General features: G+C 67.3%; 1 protein-coding gene across 5 annotated transcripts in view; it reads left to right on the top strand.

The window, feature by feature from the left end:
* Positions 1 to 19341, top strand: part of PRDM16 (PR/SET domain 16) — a 246776-nt gene extending 227435 nt beyond the window's left edge. For 3 of the 5 annotated variants that reach the window (XM_062190315.1, XM_062190316.1, XM_062190317.1), the window contains 9 exons: positions 3267 to 4683; positions 6689 to 6773; positions 9429 to 9598; positions 10022 to 10099; positions 12439 to 12608; positions 13474 to 13648; positions 16682 to 16915; positions 17433 to 17607; positions 18478 to 19341. In XM_062190315.1, coding sequence (XP_062046299.1) covers positions 3267 to 4683; positions 6689 to 6773; positions 9429 to 9598; positions 10022 to 10099; positions 12439 to 12608; positions 13474 to 13648; positions 16682 to 16915; positions 17433 to 17607; positions 18478 to 18612 — 2639 coding nt within the window. In that variant the 3' untranslated portion in view covers positions 18613 to 19341. Of the gene's footprint in view, positions 1 to 3266; positions 4684 to 6685; positions 6774 to 9428; positions 9599 to 10021; positions 10100 to 12438; positions 12609 to 13473; positions 13649 to 16681; positions 16916 to 17432; positions 17608 to 18477 lie in introns of all 5 variants that reach the window. The other 2 variants (XM_062190314.1, XM_062190318.1) reach the window with 2 other exon arrangements.
* The last annotated feature ends 3245 nt before the right edge of the window (positions 19342 to 22586 follow it).

Genomic DNA, 22586 nt, shown 5'->3' on the forward strand with positions numbered 1-22586 from the left:
GAGGGAGCCGGGGGCGGGGGGGGGAGAGGGGGACCGGGGGGTGCGGCAGGGGGGCTGGGGGGCAGCAGAGGGGCCGGGGCGGCAGCAGAGGGGCCGGGGCGCCGCGGGGGTGGCAGAGGGGCCCCCGACCCAGGGCTCCCACCCCAGCGGAGCTCCAGCAGGGCCCCGACAGCCCCGGCCCCACGGTGCCCACGCACCAGCAGGAGGAGACAAGTGTGTGGGCACCGGGACAGGCACACCGGCCAGGGGCAGCGGTGAGCGGCGAGGGCCGTGTGGGTGCCGGGGTGGACGCTGCTCCGTGTCCAGCAGGGACACGGAGGAAAAGGAGCCCTGGGGGTCTGCAGAACAGGCTCAGGTGGGGGCTGGGGCACTGAGGCCTTGGGATGGGGGGTGAGAGGTTAAAAAAAGGGGTCAGAGGTCACCCAGTAGACCAGGGCGGGGACTTGGACCCTGCTCCTCAGTGAGTTCAGAAGCCACTGAGGGTTCCAGGCTGCTGAGTATTGTGCTGAGTCATCATTTCCCACATGCATTGTGCTGAGTCATCGTTTCCCACACACTATGCCAAGTCATCATTACTTGCCCACATTTTGCTGAGTCATCGTTCCCTACATACATCAGGCCGAGTCATCACTTCCCATGTACATTATGCTGAGTCATCACTTCCCATGTGCATTATGCTGAGTCATTGTTTCCCACACATGCTGAGTCCTGATTCCCCACATACATGGTGCCGAGTCATCCTCTCTCACGGACAGTATCACATGACGTCCTCACAACTTCCCACCGAGCAGGGCCACACTACTCCAAGTAACAGAGAAGGAACCGCAGTGCCGTGTGTTCAATAGCCAGGCGCTCCAGGCCACAGCCCAGAGCTCCAGGGCCTGGCTCCTGTCCCCAGGCCGGGCAGCCTTGACCGCTCGGGTTCCATCGTGTCACTCTGAGGAGCCTGGCGTCTCGGGGCCATGGTGGTCTCACCAGTGGGAAGCCACTCACCCAAAGCGGCCGTGCTGGCCGGCGGCCGGGCCTCTGCCAGGCAGCGGGGGCTGTGTTCTCTCCACCCTCTGCCCTCTGCCCCCAGCCCAGGTCCCGCTGAGAGAGCAAAAGTGGAAAGTCCCCCTGGGACCGGGCTGAGGGTCCCTGAGACCCCCCCGGGAGAGCCAGCGCGTGTCGTGTGCTACACAGCTCAGAGCTTGAAGTCAGACTTAGAGCGAAGGAGCATGCACACGGTTAAGCGGCATTGCCTTCCTGGACGGGCACACAGCTCGCTCGGGTCCGTGGGGCCGGGCGTCTTGGTGGGCTAAGTTCCAGTAACCGCGGCCTCTGGGCCGGCCCGCGCCGCCCTGCACTCCCCGAGCCCCGCGTGCCAGGCCCAGCGCCAGCAGCTGCCCGCCCCGGCCTGTGCACCACGCGCGCCGTGGTCCTTGGGTCTGTGTGCTGGAGGGCAGCTCGTACCCTGGAGCCCAGGTCAGGCAGCGAGGGGCCGCCCGGCCAGGAGGAAGCTGGCCTGGTCGGGGCTGCAGGGCGAGGCTGGCAGGCGGCTGGCCCTTGCCCGAAGAGGCCAGTCCCTCGGGGAGAGCGCCCAGCAGTGGGCAGTGTGGGAGCTGGCCCCATGCAGACTCCGTGCCCACGAGCAAGGCCACACCCGGGGCACACTCTGGTGGGCACCCAACCCCTGCCTCACTGACCACACTGGCCAAGGGGATGCCTCCCACCAGGCCTCACCTGTGCCCTGCAGTGTGTGTGTGCACACATGTGTGCATGCAGTGCGTGTACACGTGTGTGTGTGTGCAGGGTCAATGTGTGCAGGTGGAAGCCGGAGAGGAGGTGGGGGGGGGACAGAGAGAAGGGAGACTGCTGCAGCCACTTTTCAGGAAATGCCCTCAGGGAACACGTGTGTGTGCATGTGTGCCTGTGTGTGCCTCTGTGTGCATGTGTGTGTGTGTGTGTGGGTACATGTGTGAGTGGAAGTGAATGCGTGAACGTGCATATGTCTGCGTGTGTGGGTGGATGTACACGTGTGCGCATGCATGTGTCTACATGCGTGCATTGTGAGTGTGGGTGATATACACGCATGTGCATGTGTGAGTGTGGGTGATGTGCATGTATGTGTGTTCTGTTCATGTATGTGTTCATGTGTGCGTATGGGTGACTGTGCACGTGTGAGTGCAGGCAGGACTGGAACTGCCGTGACTACAGCGGCTCGTGTTAAGTTTACCGCTTTGTGCAGCCACGCGTGATGCCAGAAAGATCCAAATGGCCTTGGCAGAAGCCGGGTTCCCCAGGCCTGTGCGGGCGCCATGGTCAGACTCGGCGGCCTCAGGGCAGCCAGCTGGGCTCCTGTGCCTTCAGGCAGCCTGGAGACGGGTGAGCGAGAGGCTGCTGGGACGCGGCCTCCAGTCCTGCAGAGAGACACGCATGTGTGCATGTGTGTGTGAGTGCACACGTGTGCACGTACCTCTGACACATGTGTGCATGTGTGTCTGCATGTGGGGGGTGTGCGTGCCCCCCCTTTCCTGTTAGAAAACCACGCAGGGAGACAAGCTGGTGACCCTGTTCTCAGGCGTCTGGGGAGACACCGACCCGAGCCCCTGGTTCTGGGGGGGTTCCGGCCGGCCCAGCCGCCTCCGTGCACCAGGCCCGGCGCTGCCGCCCACCCGGGGTCGGGGGTTCCCAGCCACAGCAGCTTCACCTTTTCTCAAACGTGGACGCAGACCCTCCCCGCGGGGCCCCTGCCCGGGCTGACCGCACATGGCCGTCCTCAGCCGCCCCCAAACAGTAGCCAGGTGCCGTTGGCCGCCCCCCAGAAGCCTGGACTCCCTGGCTCTGGGCCTTGCGAGACTGTCACCCCTAAGCCCGCCCCTCTGGGATACAGGAGGCGGGGCCTGGGAACATTCCAGAAAGCGGGAGGCTCGGTGGGAGTGGCAGTGTCTGCTCAGGCCCCACCAGAGCGGCGCGCACCGAGGCGGCGGGGCCGTGGGCCGGGGACGCGGGCAGCTGAGGAAGCCGCCGATGCGCCCGTGCGCGGCCGGGGCAGTGGGTTCGCCGCCCCCAGTGCGGGGGCCTTGGCTCGTGCGGCAGCAGCACCGGGGCAGGAGCTGCAAACAGGAAAGGCTGCGGTGCGGGCCGGGGCTCCCACACGTGCCCGTTCACGCGTGCACACCCCCACGTGCCCCTGCACACGCAGAGCTGTGCAGCCTGCGCCCACCGGGGCGAGGGGCTCCCGGTCGCCTCACGGCGTTTGTCCTTGCCCCCCCCCCGCGCCGTAGGTGAGGTGTGCCACAAGTCCTACACGCAGTTCTCCAACCTGTGCCGGCACAAGCGCATGCATGCCGACTGCCGCACGCAGATCAAGTGCAAGGACTGCGGGCAGATGTTCAGCACCACCTCCTCGCTCAACAAGCACCGGCGCTTCTGCGAGGGCAAGAACCATTACACGCCGGGCGGCATCTTTGCCCCAGGCCTGCCCCTCACCCCCAGCCCCATCCTGGACAAGGCGAAACCCTCCCCCAGCCTCAACCACGCCGGCCTGGGCTTCGGCGAGTACTTCCCCTCCAGGCCGTGCCCCGGGAGCCTCCCCTTCTCCACGGCGCCCCCGGCCTTCCCGGCCCTCACCCCCGGCTTCCCCGGCATCTTCCCTCCATCCCTGTACCCCCGGCCGCCACTGCTACCTCCCACGCCGCTGCTCAAGGGCCCGCTGAACCACACCCAGGACGCCAAGCTCCCCAGCCCCCTGGGGAACCCGGCCCTGCCCCTCGTCTCGGCCGTCGGCAACAGCGGCCAGGGTGCCGCGGCATCCGCGGGGCCTGAGGAGAAGCCGGAGGGCTGCCTGGAGGAGGCGCTGGTGGAGAAGCTCAAGACCAGGAGCAGCGACCTGTCGGACGGCAGCGACTTCGAGGACATCAACACCACCACGGGGACCGACCTGGACACCACCACAGGGACCGGCTCGGACCTGGACAGCGACGTGGACAGCGACCGCGACAGGGGCCAAGGCGCCGGCAAGCCGGCTGAGGGCAAGCCCGCGTATGGGGGCGGCCCGGCACCCGCGGGGACGGCCAACAGCGTGGCCGAGGTGCCCGTCTTCTACCCCCAGCACTCCTTCTTCCCGCCGCCCGACGAGCAGCTGCTGACGGCCTCGGCCGCCGCCGGAGACTCCATCAAGGCCATCGCGTCCATCGCCGAGAAGTACTTCGGGCCCGGGCTGATGGGGATGCAGGAGAAGAAGCTGGGCTCGCTGCCCTACCACTCGGTGTTCCCCTTCCAGCTGCTGCCCAACTTCCCCCACTCGCTCTACCCCTTCACGGACCGCGCCCTCACCCACAACCTGCTGGTCAAGGCCGAGGCCAGGGCCCCCCGCGACACCCTCAAGGCGGGCGGCCCCAGCACCGAGTGCCCCTTCGACCTCACCACCAAGCCAAAGGACACGAAGCCCGTCCTGCCCGCGCCCAGGGCGGCCCTGGCCCCCGTGTGCGGCGAGGAGCAGCCGCTGGACCTCAGCATCGGCAGCCGGGCCCGCGCCAGCCAGAACGGGGGCGGCCGGGAGCCCCGGAAGAACCACGTCTACGGCGAGCGGAAGCCGGGGGCCGGCGAGGGGCTGCCCAAGGCGTGCCCGGCGCAGCTGCCCCAGCAGCCGTCCCTGCACTACGCCAAGCCCTCGCCCTTCTTCATGGACCCCATCTACAGGTACCGGCCCGCCCTGCCCCACCACGGGAGCCCCTCCCCCGCAGCCTCTGCTGCCTCCGAGGGCGGGGTCACGCGGGGAAGCTGAGGTCCCCAGGACACACACACAGGTCCCCTGCACCCACAGCTCTCAGCCGGCAGCCCCGCCGCACCCCGGGCCCCAGACAGTCGCCCCTGCTCCGTCTCCATCTCTGCTCCTCTGGCTCGGCTCCTACAGACCTTGGGGTCCTGGGGTTTCTGAGCGCCTCCTCCCCCTCCCAGACGCTGGTCCGGGTGGGGAGCTTACAGGGTCAGCCGACCAGGAAGCACCAGTCCCAGCCCCTGAGGGAGAGCTGGGGGCACAGGGCCGGGCTGGGGGCTGGGGGGCAGGCAACGCCGCTCAGAGGATCGTACAGGTGGGCGTGGCCTGTGTGAGGGAGGACACATATGCACTCTATGTGGAGCAAGGTGGATGCCCCGAAGGCACAGGTGCCCGAGCTGGGGCCATGGGGCCAGGCCGGGGGCTCCCAGGGGGGCGGGCACAGCCGCTGCACATGGCCCTCGACGGGTGAGGACAGGACGGGGCAGCCGAGGTGAGGGCCCCGCCCTGCTCTGCTCACCGCGCCGCCCCAGGGCCTCCACTGTCCCTGCCCGGCCCCCGCTGGCCTGCCCACGTCTGTGCAGGCTCCTGCGTCGTTGTCACAGGACGTGAGGGAAAGTGTGAGACAGGGAACCGGGGCCGGGCAGGTGGGCGCCCTCACGCCCGGGCGGCCGTGGCCTTGAAGAGCCCGAGGCGGCGGGGACCTGGGGTGATGGCGGCCGGCGGGCAGAGCGGGGTCCTGCTCAGGGCTGGGCCTGCCCTCTCCTCCCCACCTCTCTGTCCTTCACCTCCTCCCCCACCCCCCGCCGCCTGCTCTTCCCAGCTTGGTTTGGGGCCTTGGGCCTTTTTCAAAAGCTGGGAGGGAGGGGAGCTGCAGGGACAGCCACGGGGCCCCAAGGCCGCCCCTGCCCCCCCCCCGGCCCGGCCCCTAGCGGGGCTCCTGTGAGGCCCAGATGCCAGGGGCCCCCATCCTTGGCATTCGGGGGGACCCGCGGCCACTGGGGGCTGGGCCTCACTCCCAGATGGCCTCGAAGGCTGGCCCAGGAAAGCCCAGAGTCCGTCCAAGGTCAGCCGACAGGCGGCGCTGCCGGGGTGATGGGTTTGCTCCCGCCGGGCGAGGGCTGGGTTGACTTGATGCCTGAGAAGGGACGTCCCTGCATGGACCGTGCGGTCCCTGTCCTTTGCCATGGTTCCCAGGCCCCTCCTGGACCAGGACAGAGGTCCCCCAGGGTCCCTTGCAGCCTCTGCCCTGGCGTGGAAGCTCCAGGGTGCCCCCAGGGGTGGCCGCGTCGTCTCCGGCCCCCGGGGCCCCTGCTGCAGCTTACCTGTGCTGCTCCGGGCAGAGAAGCTAAGGCCACACTTGGCTGAGTGCAGGGACGAGTGGGCGGGGCAAAGCCCAGTGACCACCCCCCCAGCCCTGCAGGAGCAGGGCCTGGGTGTCCTGGGGGGCTGGGCAGGCAAAGAAGAGCCCCCTCCCCCTCGCTATGGGGAGGGGGAGTCATCAGAGGAAGGGGGGGGCCGCCATCCCCAGCACCACCTGTGTGAGCCACAAGGGTCTTGTTTGTAACTGACAGCTCTCCCTGGCTGGGGAAGATTCTAGAACCGTGATGGGCAGCAGTCATTGAACCTTCCTACCTGAGCACAGGACAGGAAGCTGCCAGTCACCCCCACCTGCCAGCCCAGACCACAGGGCCCGTGCCGAGGGCCGGGAGGACAAGGGAGTGGGGGTGTAGGAGTGGAGCCCCTGGCCCGGGGACCTGCATGGGGCTGTCCAGTCGGTGGGCAGCAGGGGCGCTGGGGGGACACGGGGGTGACCCTGAGTATTCCGAGGGCAGCTGGTGGCCCGGGCTCCCGGCGTCCCCACAGCCAGCGGAGGAGCCAGGGGCGCGGCTCGCGGGGTGCGTAACCCGAGGTGGTGCTGTCCAGCAGGGTGGAGAAGCGGAAGGTGGTGGACCCCGTGGGAGTCCTGAAGGAGAAGCACCTGCGGCCGTCTCCGCTGCTCTTCCACCCCCAGGTAAAGCCCTGGAGCCAGCCCCTCCCACACGCCCTTCCCTCCCTGCGGACCCAGGGGTCCCGGTGAGACTGGGGGGGGCCTCTTGTGGGGATGCTGTGGCTCCAGGCTCCAGGCAGAGCTGCATGGAGTATGGCCAGAGTCCCAAGACCCTGGCGGCACCTGCAGTGGGCGGGGGCACAGGAGGGGGTGGGGCAGCAGGTGGGCAGGGGAGGCCCCCCGGGGAGTGGGCGGCAGGGCAGGGCCCCAGGAGGAAGCTGGCCCGGCCCCCAGACCGCAGGGCTCAGGCCCGGCCTTCTGGGGTGGCAGTGGGGCAGGGGCAGAGTCCCCGGCGCCGCCCCCCACCCTGGGGTGGGCCTGGCATTGTTCCCTTCCTCGGAGTTCCCCGCCGCAGACAAGCCCCCGCCCCGCCTGTGAACCTGCATCCCAGCCGAGTTCACAGCTAAACTTAGCGCCTCCATTGTGTGGCCGGGCCGCGGAGCCCCTGGTAACTTCCCCCGATTTTCTCCGCGCCCGGCTGGAAAGGGCCGGCCGGGCAGCCAGGCGCATCCTGTGTTTGTGTTTGTGCCGGGAGCTGGGCGGAGGATATCTGATGGGCCGCTCAGGCGCAGCCCAGGGACGCACCCAGGCCGAGGGAGAGCGGCCCGGCGGGAGCCCGCTGCCCATTGTCCCGCTGCCCGCCCCCCCCCCCCCGCCGGGCCGGCCACCCCCGCTGCCTGTCCCCGTGGGCCGGGAGCCAGGAGGAAGGCAGCACCCTCGGCAGAAGGGGCCTGCTCGCTCCCGGGCTCCCGGGCTCCACGAAGCCAGGAGGCCACTGCCGTCCAGGCCGCTGCCAGGGTCTCCGGCCTCCGAGGCCCGGGTGCCGCTGGGGTGCAGGGCACGGGGCCACGCCTCTCACAGCTCCGGGAGTCATGGGGTCCCGGGGCACTGGAGCGGCTCAGGTGCTCCCCCGAGCTCCGAGGGCGGGGGGCAGCTCCCTGTATGCCACAGCCTGGGCGGTGGCAGACAGGCTCCCGTCAGCAGGATGCAGGGGGAGGGTCCGAGAGCAGCCTCGAGCGTCATGGGTGGACACTGTTCACTCATGAACTCCCTCCTGGGTGCTTTGGTTGTCACCCAGTGGTGCAGGCAGCCCCCGAGTGGGCCCTGGAGCACGGAGCCGAGGGGCCGCGTGGCTGGGACTGGCGGGGGGATGGAGCCCCCCCAGCTGTGATGGCTTTGTTTGCCCACGGGAAGCTGGGGCCACGGTGCCGTCCCCAGGGGGCGGGCACTAAATGCCGTCCAGAGGCAGAGAGCATGGATGGGGGATGCAGGTCCCTGCCTCTCCCCAGCGGCACGCCCTCTTTGGATGCTGGCTGCCAAGACCCTGTGGTCAGCTCCTCCCAGCAATCATAGCACCTCTGTCCCCCTCCGTCTCCACTGTCACCAGCCCCATCCCTGTGTCCTCCCAGGCAGAGGGGCTCCTGCAGACGTCTGATGACCCTGGGGCCTGGTGGCCAGGGCCGAGGCCAGGCGTTGACTGCCCTCCGTGTCGGCCCCTGCATCTGCCGCCTGCGGGGCCAGGCCCCCAGTGGGCATCCAGGCTGCCTCCCTGGGGGCTTCTGGTTCACCCAGGGAAGGGCAGTGGGCCGTGGTGCCGAGACCTGAGTGGCTCCGTCAGCCCCTCCCTGTCTCAGATCCCACCTTGCCCACCACCAACCCCACGCCCCCCTGGTCCTCCTCAAGCCTTCGGCCGCTCCTTGTGTACACGTCAACCTGTCTGGTGTAGCGGGACCCTGCGCACTGTGGCATGGGATACTTTGTAAACCAAAGAGGCTGTTGGAGGCCTTACTGCTTTGCCTGCAATTCCAGAATGCAACCACAAGGTGGCAGTGGTTCCTGAGGCGCTTGAAACGGGTTTTAAGATGAAATTCAGGTAGCAGCTATCTTAGGTTCTTGACATTAAAAAATAATAATAGTATGGGGCGGGGCCGTGGCTCACTTGGTTAATCCTCCACCTGCGGCGCATGCATCCCATATGGGTGGCGGTTCTAGTCCCGGTTGGGGCACCGGATTCTGTCCCGGTTGCCCCTCTTCCAGTCCAGCTCTCTGCTGTGGCCCGGGAGTGCAGTGGAGGATGGCCCAAGTGCTTGGGTCCTGCACCCGTGTGGGAGACCAGGAAGAAGCACCTGGCTCCTGGCTTCGGGTCGGCGCAGCGCCGGCCGTGGCAGCCATTTGGGGGGTGAACCAACGGAAGGAAGACCTTTCTCTCTGTCTCTCTCTCACTGTCTAACTCTACCTGTCAAATAAAAAAAAATACTCTCTAAAAAATAATAATAGTGAAAATAAATTAAAAAGGTGAAATTTCGTGTTTAACCCAAACTGGCCAACCAGGTGTGGTGGCTGGGGTCAAAATGAGGTTGAGGAACCACAGTCAATGTCGAGGGCTGTGAGGCTGCTTCTCGGGACAGAGGCTGGTCCTGGCTCCCACAGTGAGACCCCGGGCCAGCCGGGGGTCCCAGCGACGGACAAGAGCGAGGCAGGCTGCAGGCAGGAGGAAGAGCCAGCCGGGGGCCCCGGGGGACGCCCCGCTGACAGCTGAGTCGGTGCCCGTGGGTGGCCCCGCTCGGACACAGCTGCAGGCCCAGCGGAGCCCCTCACCTCTGCCCCCTCTGCCGACAGATGTCAGCCATCGAAACCATGACGGAGAAGCTGGAGAGCTTCGCGGCCATGAAGGCCGACTCGGGCAGCTCCCTGCAGCCCCTCCCCCACCACCCCTTCAACTTCCGGTCCCCGCCCCCGACACTCTCGGACCCCATCCTCAGAAAGGGCAAGGAGCGATACACCTGCAGGTGAGCCCCACCCCACCCCGGGGTGCCCGTGCCACAGCTGCCACGGGGGAGCCTGGTGACCACAGCGGGCCCATCTGCCGCAGTCACCCTTGGCAGGCAGGCCTGGGGGCTGCCCCCTGCACCCCACCAGGCTGGGCAAGCGCTCGTGGTGCCGGGGTGCTGGCAGGAGACCCCTGCAGCGCTCTTTCCCGCTGGTGTGGCCGTCCCAGCCGCTCTGAGCGGCTCTGCTCCCGGGGGAGGGGCCGGTCCCTCTGCTCCCGCGGCCCCCGTCGGCTTCCCTGGGAGACTCGGCTCCCGGGCTGCAGACAGAACCAGGATGTGGGCAAAGCCACCTGTGCACAGGTGCGAGGGCTCAGGTGCTGGGCAGGGAGATGAGAACCTGCCCTAACGTCTCCCTGGTCCTCCCTGCCTCCCGCCTCCCAGGTACTGCGGGAAGATCTTCCCCAGGTCAGCCAATCTCACCAGACACCTGAGGACACACACCGGGGAGCAGCCGTACAGGTAGGGGTCCGGGCTGGGGAGCAGCCGCACGGGCAGGGGTCCGGGCTGGGGAGCAGCCGCACGGGCAGGGGTCCGGGCTGGGGAGCAGCCGCACGGGCAGGGGTCCGGGCTGGGGAGCAGCCACACGGGTAGGGGTCCTGGGGCTGCCTGATGGGCGGTGCCACTTCTAGAACAGACACCACCCCCAGGGGGTCCCTGCTGGATTCTGCCACCCCCCCCCCAATTGTCCCCTGCAATGCCACAGTTTCCAGGAGAGCAGTGGGCCAGAGCTGGGTGCTTCCCTGGGGACCTCTCCCTGGGCTCCACCCCCTCCTGCTCGCTGGGATATTCTGAGTGAGGGGTGAGGGGCCCAGGAAGCTTCCGGAGGCCTCCTGCCCACCAAGGACTATCGAGACACTGCTCTCCCGGTGGGTGGAGCCCCGGTGTCCCCCACACCCAGCCGACGCAGTGGGAGTGCATCAGTGGGAGCACTGGGGAAGTGGCTGTCCCCATGAGAGCTGTGACAGTCACCAAGTCTCAGACTTGCAATGGGCCTCGCCGTGCCCCTCTCAAGACAGCCGGAGACTGACCCAGGTCAGAGACCAGGCCCCACATCCCAGGCTCCCTGTCCCGGGGGTGGCCTGGGGGTCAGCGTTCGGAACCAATGTCCCAGGCAGCCATTCCCCAGGAGACAGAGGGGCCGAGACGAGCCGAGGGGCTCGTCCCGGGGGTGCTGGGTGGCAGAGGCCGGCAGCACTGGCTTCCTGGACCAGGGCCCCAGGGAGTGACCACAGGGATGTGGACCCTGGGGAGAGAAGCCCCACGGGCGCCTGCACATGGAGTGGCCCCCGGCTGCGTGGGCTCGGGCAGCGACAGCTCACGACCCCCCAGCCGTCCCCAGCTCACGGCCCCCACCCCCGTCCACCCTCTGGAAAGAGTGACTTCCGACCGAACCAAGGCGGGCGACAGAAAGATTTATTTGGTCTGGTCCCTCCCAGAAAGCGAGCCCATGCTTCCCCGTAATGAGAGCCGACTTGTGTGGACAGTGCTGCGTGCCCGGGCCCCAGAGGGTCGCGGCGGAGTTTATAGAAGAATTTAATTATCATCGATTGCTCTTGCTCTCTGCAATCTTGACTGTGACTTCGCTCACGGTAATTGCCTCGCGAGTTTCTGGTGCAAGCCCGGCTCCCTCCGGCTCCAGCGGGCTTGGAGGGTTGGGGGGGAGCTCGGCGTTCGAGACCCCCGGCGGCCAGGTGCCCCTGAGAGCCAAGAACTAAAACAGCCCAGCCGCCCCCAGAAGCCACCACGCGGGGCTCAGGCCGCCAGCTCAGCGTGGGGGGAGCACAGACCCCGCTCCCAGGCCCACGGAGGGGCTCCCGGCACAGCCCTGGCTCCCGGGCGCTCCCTGAGTGTCCGGGTCGTGCTGTGGGACATGGCAGGGCAGGTTCCGACCCCAACACAGGAAAGCAGACGGCCGTCTCGACAGAGCGTTCAATGCTGTGTGCACCTGAGACTCCGAGAAGCTCATATGTGGCCACTGCACACGGGCACGCACCCACACACGCGGGCCACCCCCACCTTGCTCGGCCGCCGCTGCCTTCCCCGGGCGGCCCCTGAGGGCCTGCAGGCCTGGTGTCCACCAAGGGTCCGCCTCCCTCCGCTGGCCCTTTGTTCGTTTCCGGCTGCACCTGCTTCCTGCCGGTGTGGCCCCTCTCGGGGCGCCCTCCGCCCAGCCCTCGCGGCCACCAAGCAGGGTTGTGGAGGCCGTGTCCGGCCCAAGGCCTCCCGCTGGGGCCTCCGAGACGTGGCCGTGGTCCCCGAGTGTGTGAGTGACAGCTTTCTGGCAGTAAAGTGCCCTCCTGCTGTGACCAGCTCGGGCTGGACTGAAGCGGCGCCCAGGGAGGAGACAGTGGTCCTTCCACGTGCCCGCCTGCAGGAGCGCGTGGTGCCCACAGGCGGCCTCCGCCCCCCACACCTCCCTGAGCTCACCAACACCGGCTGGCGCCCCGCCCCCGGCCTCACTCGGTCCTTGGGGGTGAGCGGCCCTGCAGGGTGTAGCCGAGGAGCCTCCGCTGGCAGGAGCAGCAGGCGTGGATTGGGCCCAGGACCCCCGGCCCCTGGAGGGCGAGGCTGGGGTCCGTCCCAGACAGGAGGAAGCCTGCGGGGATGCAGGGTCCCCGCCTCCGCCCAGAACCAGCCGCAGTGCAAGGCTGCCCTCTGCAGGCCGTGGGGAGCAAGTCGCCCTCGGGCTCCGACCTGCCCGGCCCGGGGCGCCGGAGGTGCGGGGGCTGCCGAGCTCGGCCGTGGCCGGGCCCCGCGGTGGGGCGGGGCGGCCCCTCTGAGCCGCCTGTGCCTTGCAGGTGTAAGTACTGCGACCGCTCGTTCAGCATCTCGTCCAACCTGCAGCGGCACGTGCGCAACATCCACAACAAGGAGAAGCCCTTCAAGTGCCACCTGTGCAACCGCTGCTTCGGGCAGCAGACCAACCTGGACCGGCACCTCAAGAAGCACGAGCACGAGAGCACGCCAGGTGGGCGGGGGCGGGGCGGGGCCGATGGGGCCAGGGGGGCGGGGGGTGGGGCGGGGCCAATGGGGCCAGGTGGGCGGGGCAGCAGGCAAGGCCAATGGGGCCAGGTGGGCGGGGGGCGGGGCGGGGCCGCAGGCAGGGCCAATGGGGTCAGTGGGCGGGGCCAGGTGGGGCAGGGCTCAGGCAAGGCCAATGGGGCCAGGTGGGGTGGGGCCAGGTGGGCAGGGCCACAGGCAAGGCCAATGGGGCCAGGTGGGCGGGGCAGGGGCGGGGGCCAATGGGGACAGGTGGGCGGGGCCACAGGCAAGGCCAATGGGGTCAGTGGGCGGGGCCAGGTGGGGCAGGGCTCAGGCAAGGCCAATGGGGCCAGGTGGGGTGGGGCCAGGTGGGCAGGGCCACAGGCAAGGCCAATGGGGCCAGGTGGGGTGGGGCATGGGGCGGGGCTGCAGGCAGGGCCAATGGGGCCAGGTGGGGCGGGGTGGGGGTGGGGCCACAGGCAGGGCCAATGGGGCCAGGTGGGGCGCGGCCACAGGCAGGGCCAATGGGGCCAGGTGGCTGTGGCGGGGCCCAGGTTGGGGGTACAGGTGGGGACCTGGTAGCCGTGGCGAGGCCCCGATGGGGGACACAGCAGGGCCGTGGAGGGTGGAGGTTCAGGGGTTCCTGGAAGGGGAGGGGCTGCGTGCTGATCTAAGCCAGCAGGTGTTCCCTGAGAGAGCCCTGCCTTCCCAGGGTCCTAAGACACGAGGCCCCTGGCAGTGTGCTCGCCGAGGCTGGCGGCTCCTAGCGGTGGGCGGCCCCTAGGTGTGCGGCTCCTAGCGGTGGGCGGCCCCTGGCCGTGGCGTTCCCTGACCCTCCGCCCCGCCTGCAGTGAGCCAGCACTCCGGCGTCGTCACGAACCACCTGGGCACCAGCGCCTCCTCCCCCACCTCGGAGTCGGACCAGCACGCACTTTTAGACGAGAAGGAAGACTCCTATTTCTCTGAGATCAGAAACTTCATCGCCAACAGCGAGCTGAGCCAAGCGTCCACGCGCACAGACAAGCGGTAAGACCGGTGTGCGGCCACCTGCCCGGTGGGCACTCGGCACAGGGCAGCCCCGGCCCGCCTGGGCCTCTGTGCTCCGAGAAAGGGGTTAGAACTGGGACCTGCGCAGCCTCACGCCGGCCAGCTGGGGGCGCCTGGGCCGGCCTGGCCCTGCGCCTGGGGCTCGCGGCAGTTTTTCTAATCTAAGGCGCTAAAGGTTTCCAAACAAGAATGCTGCCCCTTTGACACACACGTGCGCACACAGAAACGCACCGACACGAAACACACGCATGCATGTGCGTATGTAAACATGTATGCACAGACATGCTAACACAAACACACAAACCCGCAGACGTGTGCACACGAGTGCACCCACAGGTGTAACCAGACACGTGCACATGAGTACCTTGCACATGTATGTACACAGTGCACACCCACATGTATGAGAACACTCACATGCAGAACCACGTGCACACACGTGCACTTGTACATACACACACAGTCACACGGGTGCCATAGGGTGCAGCCCACGCACACATCCATCCATACACACATGTACACACACGTGGTGCTCGCCTGTGTACATGTATGCACACATGAACGTGTGCTCACATGCTCCTACACATACATGTACGTGCGTGCCCTGTACACATGTAAACAGAGTTCAGGTTTGGGGCTCCTGGGCCCCTGCATCCCGGGCTCGGCGTGTCTCCTCCCTCGGGGCCTGGGTCTGGAAGGACACAGTCTTGTGGGAAGAAAGCCGGAGCCGGAGCCACTGGCAGGGGGCAGGGACAGGGGACAGGGGCCCACGACGCCCAGCGGCTCGGGATGTGACCCCTGACCGTGCAGGGGACAGGGGCCCACGACGCCCAGCGGCTCGGGATGCGACCCCTGACCGTGTGGTGGGGGGGATGGGCCCACAGAAGGGGCTGCCTGGCTCCAGCCCCACGCCCAGGCCCAGCACTGGGACCACAGCCCTGTGCTTCCCACAGGGCCTTGGGGAGGCTTCAGCCCAGCGGCCCTCAGGGCCCAGTCACGCCCACCCGCCTCCAGCAAGCGAGGAGGGGTCTCCGGAGTCCCAGGACCCTCCCCGGTCACTGCTGCTCCTGGGGCAGGGGACACCTGGGGCTGGGCAGCCAGGGAGGGCCCAGAGGCTCCCCGCCCCCACCCTGAGAGGCCCCCACTCAAGGGAGCCTGCCCTGTCCCAAGCCTCACAGCCACAGCCCCAGGGACCTCCTCTAGGCCACAGACGGTCCCCGGGCAGGAACCGGGATTGGTCCACAGCCTCCTAGCCGGGATGGGTCCAGGCGAGCCGGGGATGCTGGGAAGAAGGCAGCAAGGCCCCCGGCTCGAGCCGAGGTGGCAGGGCCCAGGGACGCTGCGCGAGACCCTGCAGGCACAGAAGCTGAACACAGGACCATGCCCGTGTGGGCCGAGGAAGAGGAGGAGGTCGGCTCCAAACCCCTCACCAAGTCCCGGCAGAGCCAGGCCTCAAGTCCCGGCCTCCAGCGCCCGTCCTGGTACGGCAAGAACCCCAGGTCCAGCCAGCCTTGTCCCAGGAACCAGGGGCCTCTGGGAGTGAGACCCCTGAGCAAAGGCCACAGCTCAGGGGTCTGCGAGAGGGGGCGGGGTGGCGCAGCCCCGCGTGGGGCCGACGGCGATGACGTCTGGTTCCAACACAGCTGATTTGCGCTCTGGACTGTTGGCTGAGAACCACAGCCGGCCAGGCTCCCTGGTCCCACAGCCCAGAAGACCCTGGCTTGACTCACCCCCCCAAAATTCATCTGTGGAAGCCCTGACTCCCAGCTCTTTGGAGACAGATGGTGGCGAGGTGGCACTAGGTTAATCCTCTGCCTGCGGCGCCAGCATCCCATATGGGTGCCAGTTCGAGTTCCAGCTGCTCCTCTTCCAGTCCAGCTCTCTGCTGTGGCCTGGGAGGGCAGTGGAGGATGGCCCGAGTGCTTGGGCCCTGCACCCGCGTGGGAGACCAGGAGAAGCACCTGGCTCCTGGCTTCAGGTTGGCGCAGCGCTGGCCGTCGCGGCCATGTGGGGGTGAACCAGCGGAAGGAAGACCTTTCTGTCTCTCTCTCTGTCTCTCTCACTGTCTGTAACTCTACCTCTCTAATAAATAAATAAAAATCTTTAAAAAAAAAAGGGGGGGGGGCGGCGATCGGCCTGGAAGCGGCGTCCTTGTTCGAAGAGGAAATTCAGAGCCGGACTCGGAGAGGCCACGAGGCAAGAAAGGCAGGGACCGGGCTGGCGACCCCTTGGCCTTGGACCTGCAGCCCCCTACCCCAGGCTCTTGCCATGCGGAGGAGAGAACAGGGTCCCTGCTCCCATTCGGACAGCAAGAGCCGTCCATGGGCCCACACGGGGCCGCCAGAACCCACAGGCGACGTGGTGGGCTCGCTGGGGCTGGCCCTGGGCTCTGCACCTGCAGCGCCCCATGCCCCGCCCAGCACCGACCGGAGGGGCCTGCTCTAACAGCACCGAGAGGGCAGAAGCCACGGAGGACAGGAAGTGGGACCCAGAACCCGCCCAGCCCCAGAGCCCCCGCCGCTGGGGACATGGGTGTGAGTGCCGTCCACAGGTGGCCGGGCACCAGGCAGATCAGGCGTCTGCCACGTGGGAAGGAGGGGGCTGCGCGAGCCAGCAGCAAAGGATCCCACAGAGGCACCGCATGTCCTGCTGAGACGCCCCCTTGTCTCCCCGAGTCCCCAAGGGCCACCTGGACAAGGCTGGGGGCCCTGCGCCCACTGCCCTCCGCGGCGTCTCTCGGCCGCAGCCGGACAGCTTCCTCCCAATGCCCCCCTTGCTGGGGACCCTGAATGTGGGGCCTCCCCTCCTCCCCACAGCCTCCACCGGAGCCCACAGGGACAAGGGACGGGGCCCAGCTCAAGGCAGCCGCGGCCCCAAAAGCTTCCTAGGGGAGAGGCTGGCAGGCCGCGAGGAGCAGGCAGGAAGAGCGGGCGGAGCCGGGCCGCCAGCCTTCCGGTCCAGAGCGAGCAGGGGTCCCCCGAGCACTGCCTGACTGCCCACTCACTGTCCCCTCAGGCCGGCGGTCCAGGACCTGGACGGGAGCCCCCAGTGTCCGGGCTTGGCCAGCGAGAAGCCGGAGGACGGGGAGGAGGAGGAGGAGGAGGAGCTGGAGGAGGACGAGGACAGCCTGGCCGGGAAGTCCCAGGAGGACGCCGTGTCACCCACGCCCGAGGCCCAGGGCGCCTACGACGAAGAGGAGGATGAGGAGCCGCCCACCTCCTTGGCCGTGGGCTTCGACCACACCCGAAGGTGCGCAGGGCTCTGAGCGGAGGAGGGTGGCCCCCTTCGCAGCCCCGCCCAGCCGGGGTCTCCCTCCGCCCCTGGTTGGAGCTCAAGGCACGCGCACCCCTGGGGAAGGGCGCTCCTGGCCGGGGCCCCGGGGCTGCAGCCCTGCTGGGGCTCTGGGTGCCAGGCCACTGCTCGCCTCTGACTCCTGGCAGCCGGTGACATCGCCAGCACCCCGCGATTCCCCCCGGGGGAGGCCGCCGCCTTGGCACCACCCCGGGTCCTGAGAGGGGCAGCCCCACCCTGCCGGAGCTGCCCCCAAGTTGCAGAGAACAAGGCCTCCCCGGGACCCTGCACGCCCTGTGCACGACTCACGCCTCGGGGCCTCTGCCCCCTCTGTCCTGCCTCCACGTGGTCTGCCGTCCAGGTGTCTGTGTGTCCGTGTGTCTGTCTCCTGTGCGTGTGGCTTGTGCAGGCCCGGAGCCGGGCGCGCGGGCTCGGGGGGCTCACCCCAGGCCCCTCTCCCCGGTCCTTGGTGCAGGTGTGTTGAGGAGCGAGAAGGCGGCCTGGTAGCTCTGGAGCCAATGCCGACCTTCGGGAAGGGGCTGGACCTCCACAGAGCAGCCGAGGAAGCATTTGAAGTGAAAGATGTGCTTAATTCCTCCGTAGATTCGGAGACTTTAAAACAGGCCCTGTACAGGCAGGCTAAGAGCCAGGTAGGTACCCGCCTCCCCCGGGGGAGCTCGGGACCCCTGCCCCGACCCTCGGCCCCTGGAGACAGATAGGACCCCCTGAGGCCCGAGGGTGCCAGTGAAGCCGGGAGGGGCACTGTGGCCATGCGGCCGTGGGCCCCCTCCCCCGGGCCTCCTCCCGCAGGGCAGCGGGCAGGGTCTGTGAGCAGGCTCCCGGCCACGCTGTGGCCTGCAGCCTCCCGCCCCCACTTCCCTCTCTGCTGTGGGCCAGTGTGACCCACAGCCCCGTGCCCGGGGGCAGCCGCTCAGCTGCCGCCGTGACCAGGGCCAGGGAGTCACTAGGCCCTGACGCCCTGGCCTCCGGGCCCCAGCGTGGGCGGCCGCAGCGCCCACCTGCTGTCTGCCTGCAGCCCGCCCCCCAGACAGCCTCGTCCCGTCTCAGCTACAGCCATCTGCATGTCTGTCTGTCGTCTTCCTGCTAATTCTGTCCGGGTGTCGACTTGGGCGCTTCCCCAGCGGCCCGCACTCAGCCCCGTCCCTCCCCCTCCGCACCGCCGAATCTTTCCGGTGCCCACTCCCGGAGCGGCTCTGGGGTCCCCAGGCCCGGCAGGAGCACAGGGTCTCACAGGAACTCCCACCTGTGCCCAGAGCAGACACCTGCGCTAACTTCCCATCACCAGCCGAACCGCGCAGGGGCGGGGCGGGGTGACCGCCAGCGAGCCCCTGGCCAGGACGGGGACTCGGCGTCACTCTGGGCAGGAGGGACGGCCCTTCTCCCTCCCCGCTGCAGGGCAGGGGAGAGTCTGGGTCTCCCCGGCCCTGCTGGCCTCCGCCCCACAGTGTGGGCCGGGGGGGCTCCCTGCTCACGGCTTCTGCGTGTCCCCCGCCCCGCAGGCGTACGCAGTGATGCTGTCCCTCTCCGAGGATGCCGCTCTCCACACCCCCTCCCAGAGCTCGCTGGACGCTTGGCTGAACATGGCGGGAGCCGCCTCGGAGTCCGGCGCCTTTAACCCCATGAACCACCTCTGATGGGCCCGGAGTCCAGAGCGAGGGCGCCGGCTGCCCAGGATGAAGGCGAGGCCAGGGAGAAGCCCCCGTGTCACCTCCTCCGACCACCCCCACAGCCGTCCCCTGCCCGCGTGGGCCGCGTCGAACTTTCCCAATGAAGACTCAGAAGCTGCAAGCCCCGGGGCTGGAGAGGAGCTCCTTCCTCGTCCCTGGGAACCGGCCCTGGGCCTGGTCAGTCGAGCACCAGCCTCGCCTCCCGGAGCTGCCGCCCCAAAGCAGCCCAGGCCGGGCCAGGAGCTGGGCCGCTTCTGGGCACCCAGGAGTCACCGGGAAGGGACCGGCCCGGTGCAGGTGCGCTCTGCCGAGGCCGGGCGCGGGCGCTTTTTATAATGAGAATGACAAGAGTGACGCTTTTGGTAATCTTATTGACTACAGATTCTATTTAAGCATGTGGGTTTTAAAAATAGACAGTATTTTTTAAAAATCAAAAAAATGACTTGCAAATCGTTTTTTAAAAGTAATTTTGCATCGCTTTGAAATCTCAGCTTCCCGCAAACCCGGGCGCTGGGAGCAGCACCGTGCTGGGGCGAGCTCTTTGTACTGTAGATAACGGAGGTTTTCTATCTCGGGTCCCATTTGTACAAGCCAGGTTGATGCCGGCTGCCCCGAGGCAGAGCGTGGGGCGCAGACTGGACCGAGGCGTCTCAGACGCAGTGCCCGGGCTGCAGGCCTGCCCGGGGCCAGGACCTGGAGGTGTGCCCGCCTGGGCGGCGTGGAGCTCCTGCCAGGGCCTCCACGCGGCTGCTGGAGAACCCACGGGCGACCACCCCAGACTCCCCGGCTTCGTGGGGAAGCCAGGAGCCCGAGGCTCAGGCCCTCACGCACGGGGGTGGCCGGGGGCCCTGGCCGCCCTTCCGGAGGTGGGACCTGCTGGCCACATTCCGGCTCCGTGTCCTGCCCGTGGCCACCTGGGGCGGGGTGGGGGCTCCGCAGCTCGACTGCACCAGGACGCCAAGCGCTACCTGTGCCTACGGCCCCAGGTCGGCCACCCCGCCGTGCCGCCCTTGGCGCAGGCTCCTGGCCCGACGCCCGGGGCCGCAGAGAGAGCGCCCAGCCCCCGGGCACGGCAGTGGCTTCTCCACTGGGACAGGCTTTAAATTATTCCCATGGGGCCAACTTCGAAGTATAATTTTTCCCTGATGGAATTCACCTTAATCTGTATATAACTTGTAATTTTTCTAATCATTTCTTTTCTTATTTTATTTCTTCCTTAACAGTATTTTTTTTTTTTTTTGGCATTAGACATTCTTATTGTGAAGAAATAATGTTAATATAAGTATCTAGTGAGGGACCAAACCGTGTATAAGGTTGTGTGTTGTGTGATGCGTCACCGGGGAGGGCGGCCAGCTGACGTGCCAAATACCCCGCCCGCCGCGACTCCCGCCGCCGCCGCCGCCGCCCGTGCCCAGACAATCACGCCTGTTCGGTCTGAGTTCAGACGCGTTCGCGTTGACGACCAGTGTTCTATTTATTTCTTTTGTCGTTTGGGGAAAAACAAACCCTAATGCTAGTGTCCCCCTGAGAAGAGAGCAAATCGCCCACGTTGCCCTTGAAGGAAACAGCGAGAACACAGACGACTGTGGCCGCGGCCGCGTGGAGTCGCCGTTCCGAGGACGCCTCCTCCCTCCTCCGTGTGCCCCGCGGGGGCCCTGATGCTCGCGTGTCCTGGCTGCTCCAGGCCAAAGACAGTGGGTGCCGGGGTCCAGGCTCCCGCCGGAGACGCACGGCGGAGAGGCCCCTGCGGGCGTCGCAGCGCCACAGGTCCTGGGGTCAGGGGTCAGCCCTCGCCAGATCTACCTGGACGCCAGACGGAGGCCGCTAGCACGAGCGCGCGTGCAGCGGCAAGGCGGGAGCCCAGGAGCTGGCGCGGCACCGTCGGAAGCCTGCAGCCCAGCCGCAGCCAGGCCGCCAGGTACCGACCACGTAGGGAGGCTCCCCTCATCTGAACGCGACCCTGTAAACACCCTATTTCTGTAAACCAAATTATATGATTTCTTCTGCGAACGAATGAGCTGTGTGCTTCTTTGTGCGCTAAGACTCCTCTCTCTGTCTGTCTCTGTCTCTCCCTCGTGTCTCTTCTGGGCAGTGACCGAGCAGGCAGGGCCCGCCCTGCCCTGGGCCCTCCGCGGCCCGGGGTGCTAGCTCCGCCCCCTCTCTGTAGATTTCTCTTCTTCCCGGAGAGTCCCGACAGTGAGGACCGCCAGCCGTTCCCCCTCGAGCGTGTCCCTACGCCCACCACTTGGCACTGGGGCTGGGGGGCTCTGTCCCAAACCGCCCCCCAACCAAGAGAGCACTTATCTCCCATGCTGGTGCACCCCCAAGACATGGCCTCCACCCGGCCTGTCCTGCGCACCTGGCTTGACCCTGTGCCCGCTCCAGCCCCAGCCCAGCAGTGCCACTGTCAGGACCAGGAGGCCCACTGAGAGCCAGGGAGCCATGATGCCGGCCCCCGGAACGCCAGCGGGAGCCAGGTCACAGCACAGGCAGGCACTGGGCGGGGCTGCTGGCTGGCGGACCCCGGGGGTGTTCACAGGAGGCCAGGGCCCTCCTGTCCAGCCTCAACTACTACCCTGGTGCCGACTTTGCTCCCCAAAACTGAAATCCAGGGGGCCCTCCCGCTCCTTCCCTCCATCACCCCGCAGCCCCAGTGAGTCAGCACCCTCCCCCCAGGCCCCCCGCGCCCCCGGGACGATCAGGACACGCGGAGCCCCCCGGCCTCGGGCCAGGAGCAGGTCCCCGGCGTCCCTGACCACACCCAGGGCAGGGATTCCAGCGGCCTCCCCAGCCCCGGGCACGGCTCAGTGCACGGAGCGGGCACAGGTGTGGGAGAGGCCGCCCGGCCGGGGCCTTCCTGCGCTAGGTCCCTGCAGGCCCTCCCTGGCCCCCGGGGTCTGGCCCTTGGTTCCTCTGCCTGGCTGCCGTCCAGGGAGCTGGGTGCCCCTTGCCCGAGTGCTTTTACCACGTGTGTGAGCCTCCGAGCCTCGAAGCACTGGATTGCGGCCGCCGCCCGCGTGACTGAACCTGCTGGGAGCTCTGTGCACTGTGCTTCCCGGGGGCGGGGGCAGCTGGGCCTGCACTGACCCCGGCGGGGGCCGGGCGCTGCACCCAGCAGGTGTGGGCAGGGCGTGAAAGCCACGAAGCTCTGCGCGTTGAGCGAAACTGTGACAAACGCGTTCTCCCAAGAACTTTTCCTCCTTCCTCCCACGCCGCGCTTGCCACGGGACTCTAGTGCCACGCATTCCTTGGGCCCACTTCTGGGAAAACAGACAAACAAGACGGGGCCAGGCAGCACGGGTCTCCCAGCGTGTGAGCCACGTGCAGGCAGCCGGCCTGAGGTTCCGCCCTGGCGCAGAGGGCTGGCGGCTGCGCGTGCACGCGTGTGCGGCTCAATACTTTGTAACGGAGAGCATGCGTCCCGCTGCCCGTCGGCCGTTGTTACATTACAGATCTGCCTTAGTTTCTGCTTCGTTTTTGTTCCTTTTAGAGCTGTATAGTGTTGAAAAATAAATCAAAAGTAAATGTCTGGTTTTCATACGTTTTTTTTTTAAAAAAAAAAAAAAAGAAAGAAAAAGAAAAAAAGATCCCACGGAGAAGGAGGCTGGCGCTTGTCCCATGTCCCCTCGGTTGTGAACTGCTCCTGTCTGTCTGTAGTGAACTGTGCTCGTGTTCGGCAGTCGCCACCGCGGGTGTCCGCGAATCTTTACCGAGTGGAGAAGCCCGCGGATGCACTCACCGGCTGCGTGACCCGGGGCTGGGTCCCAACGTGGAGCTCGTGGCGGGAGAAGGCGGCAATGGGAGCAGGGAGGGGAGCGACCCCTCCCAAGAGCAGCTTTGCGAGTGTCATTCCGATGCTTGTGGTGCAGACAATGTACTTGCGTAGCGAATTCCTTCCGATGCGGCTGAGGAGCAGCTGGACCTGAGGTCGACGCTGTAGA

The sequence above is a fragment of the Lepus europaeus genome, chromosome 5 (assembly GCF_033115175.1).
Source record: "Lepus europaeus isolate LE1 chromosome 5, mLepTim1.pri, whole genome shotgun sequence".
Lineage (NCBI taxonomy): Eukaryota > Metazoa > Chordata > Mammalia > Lagomorpha > Leporidae > Lepus > Lepus europaeus.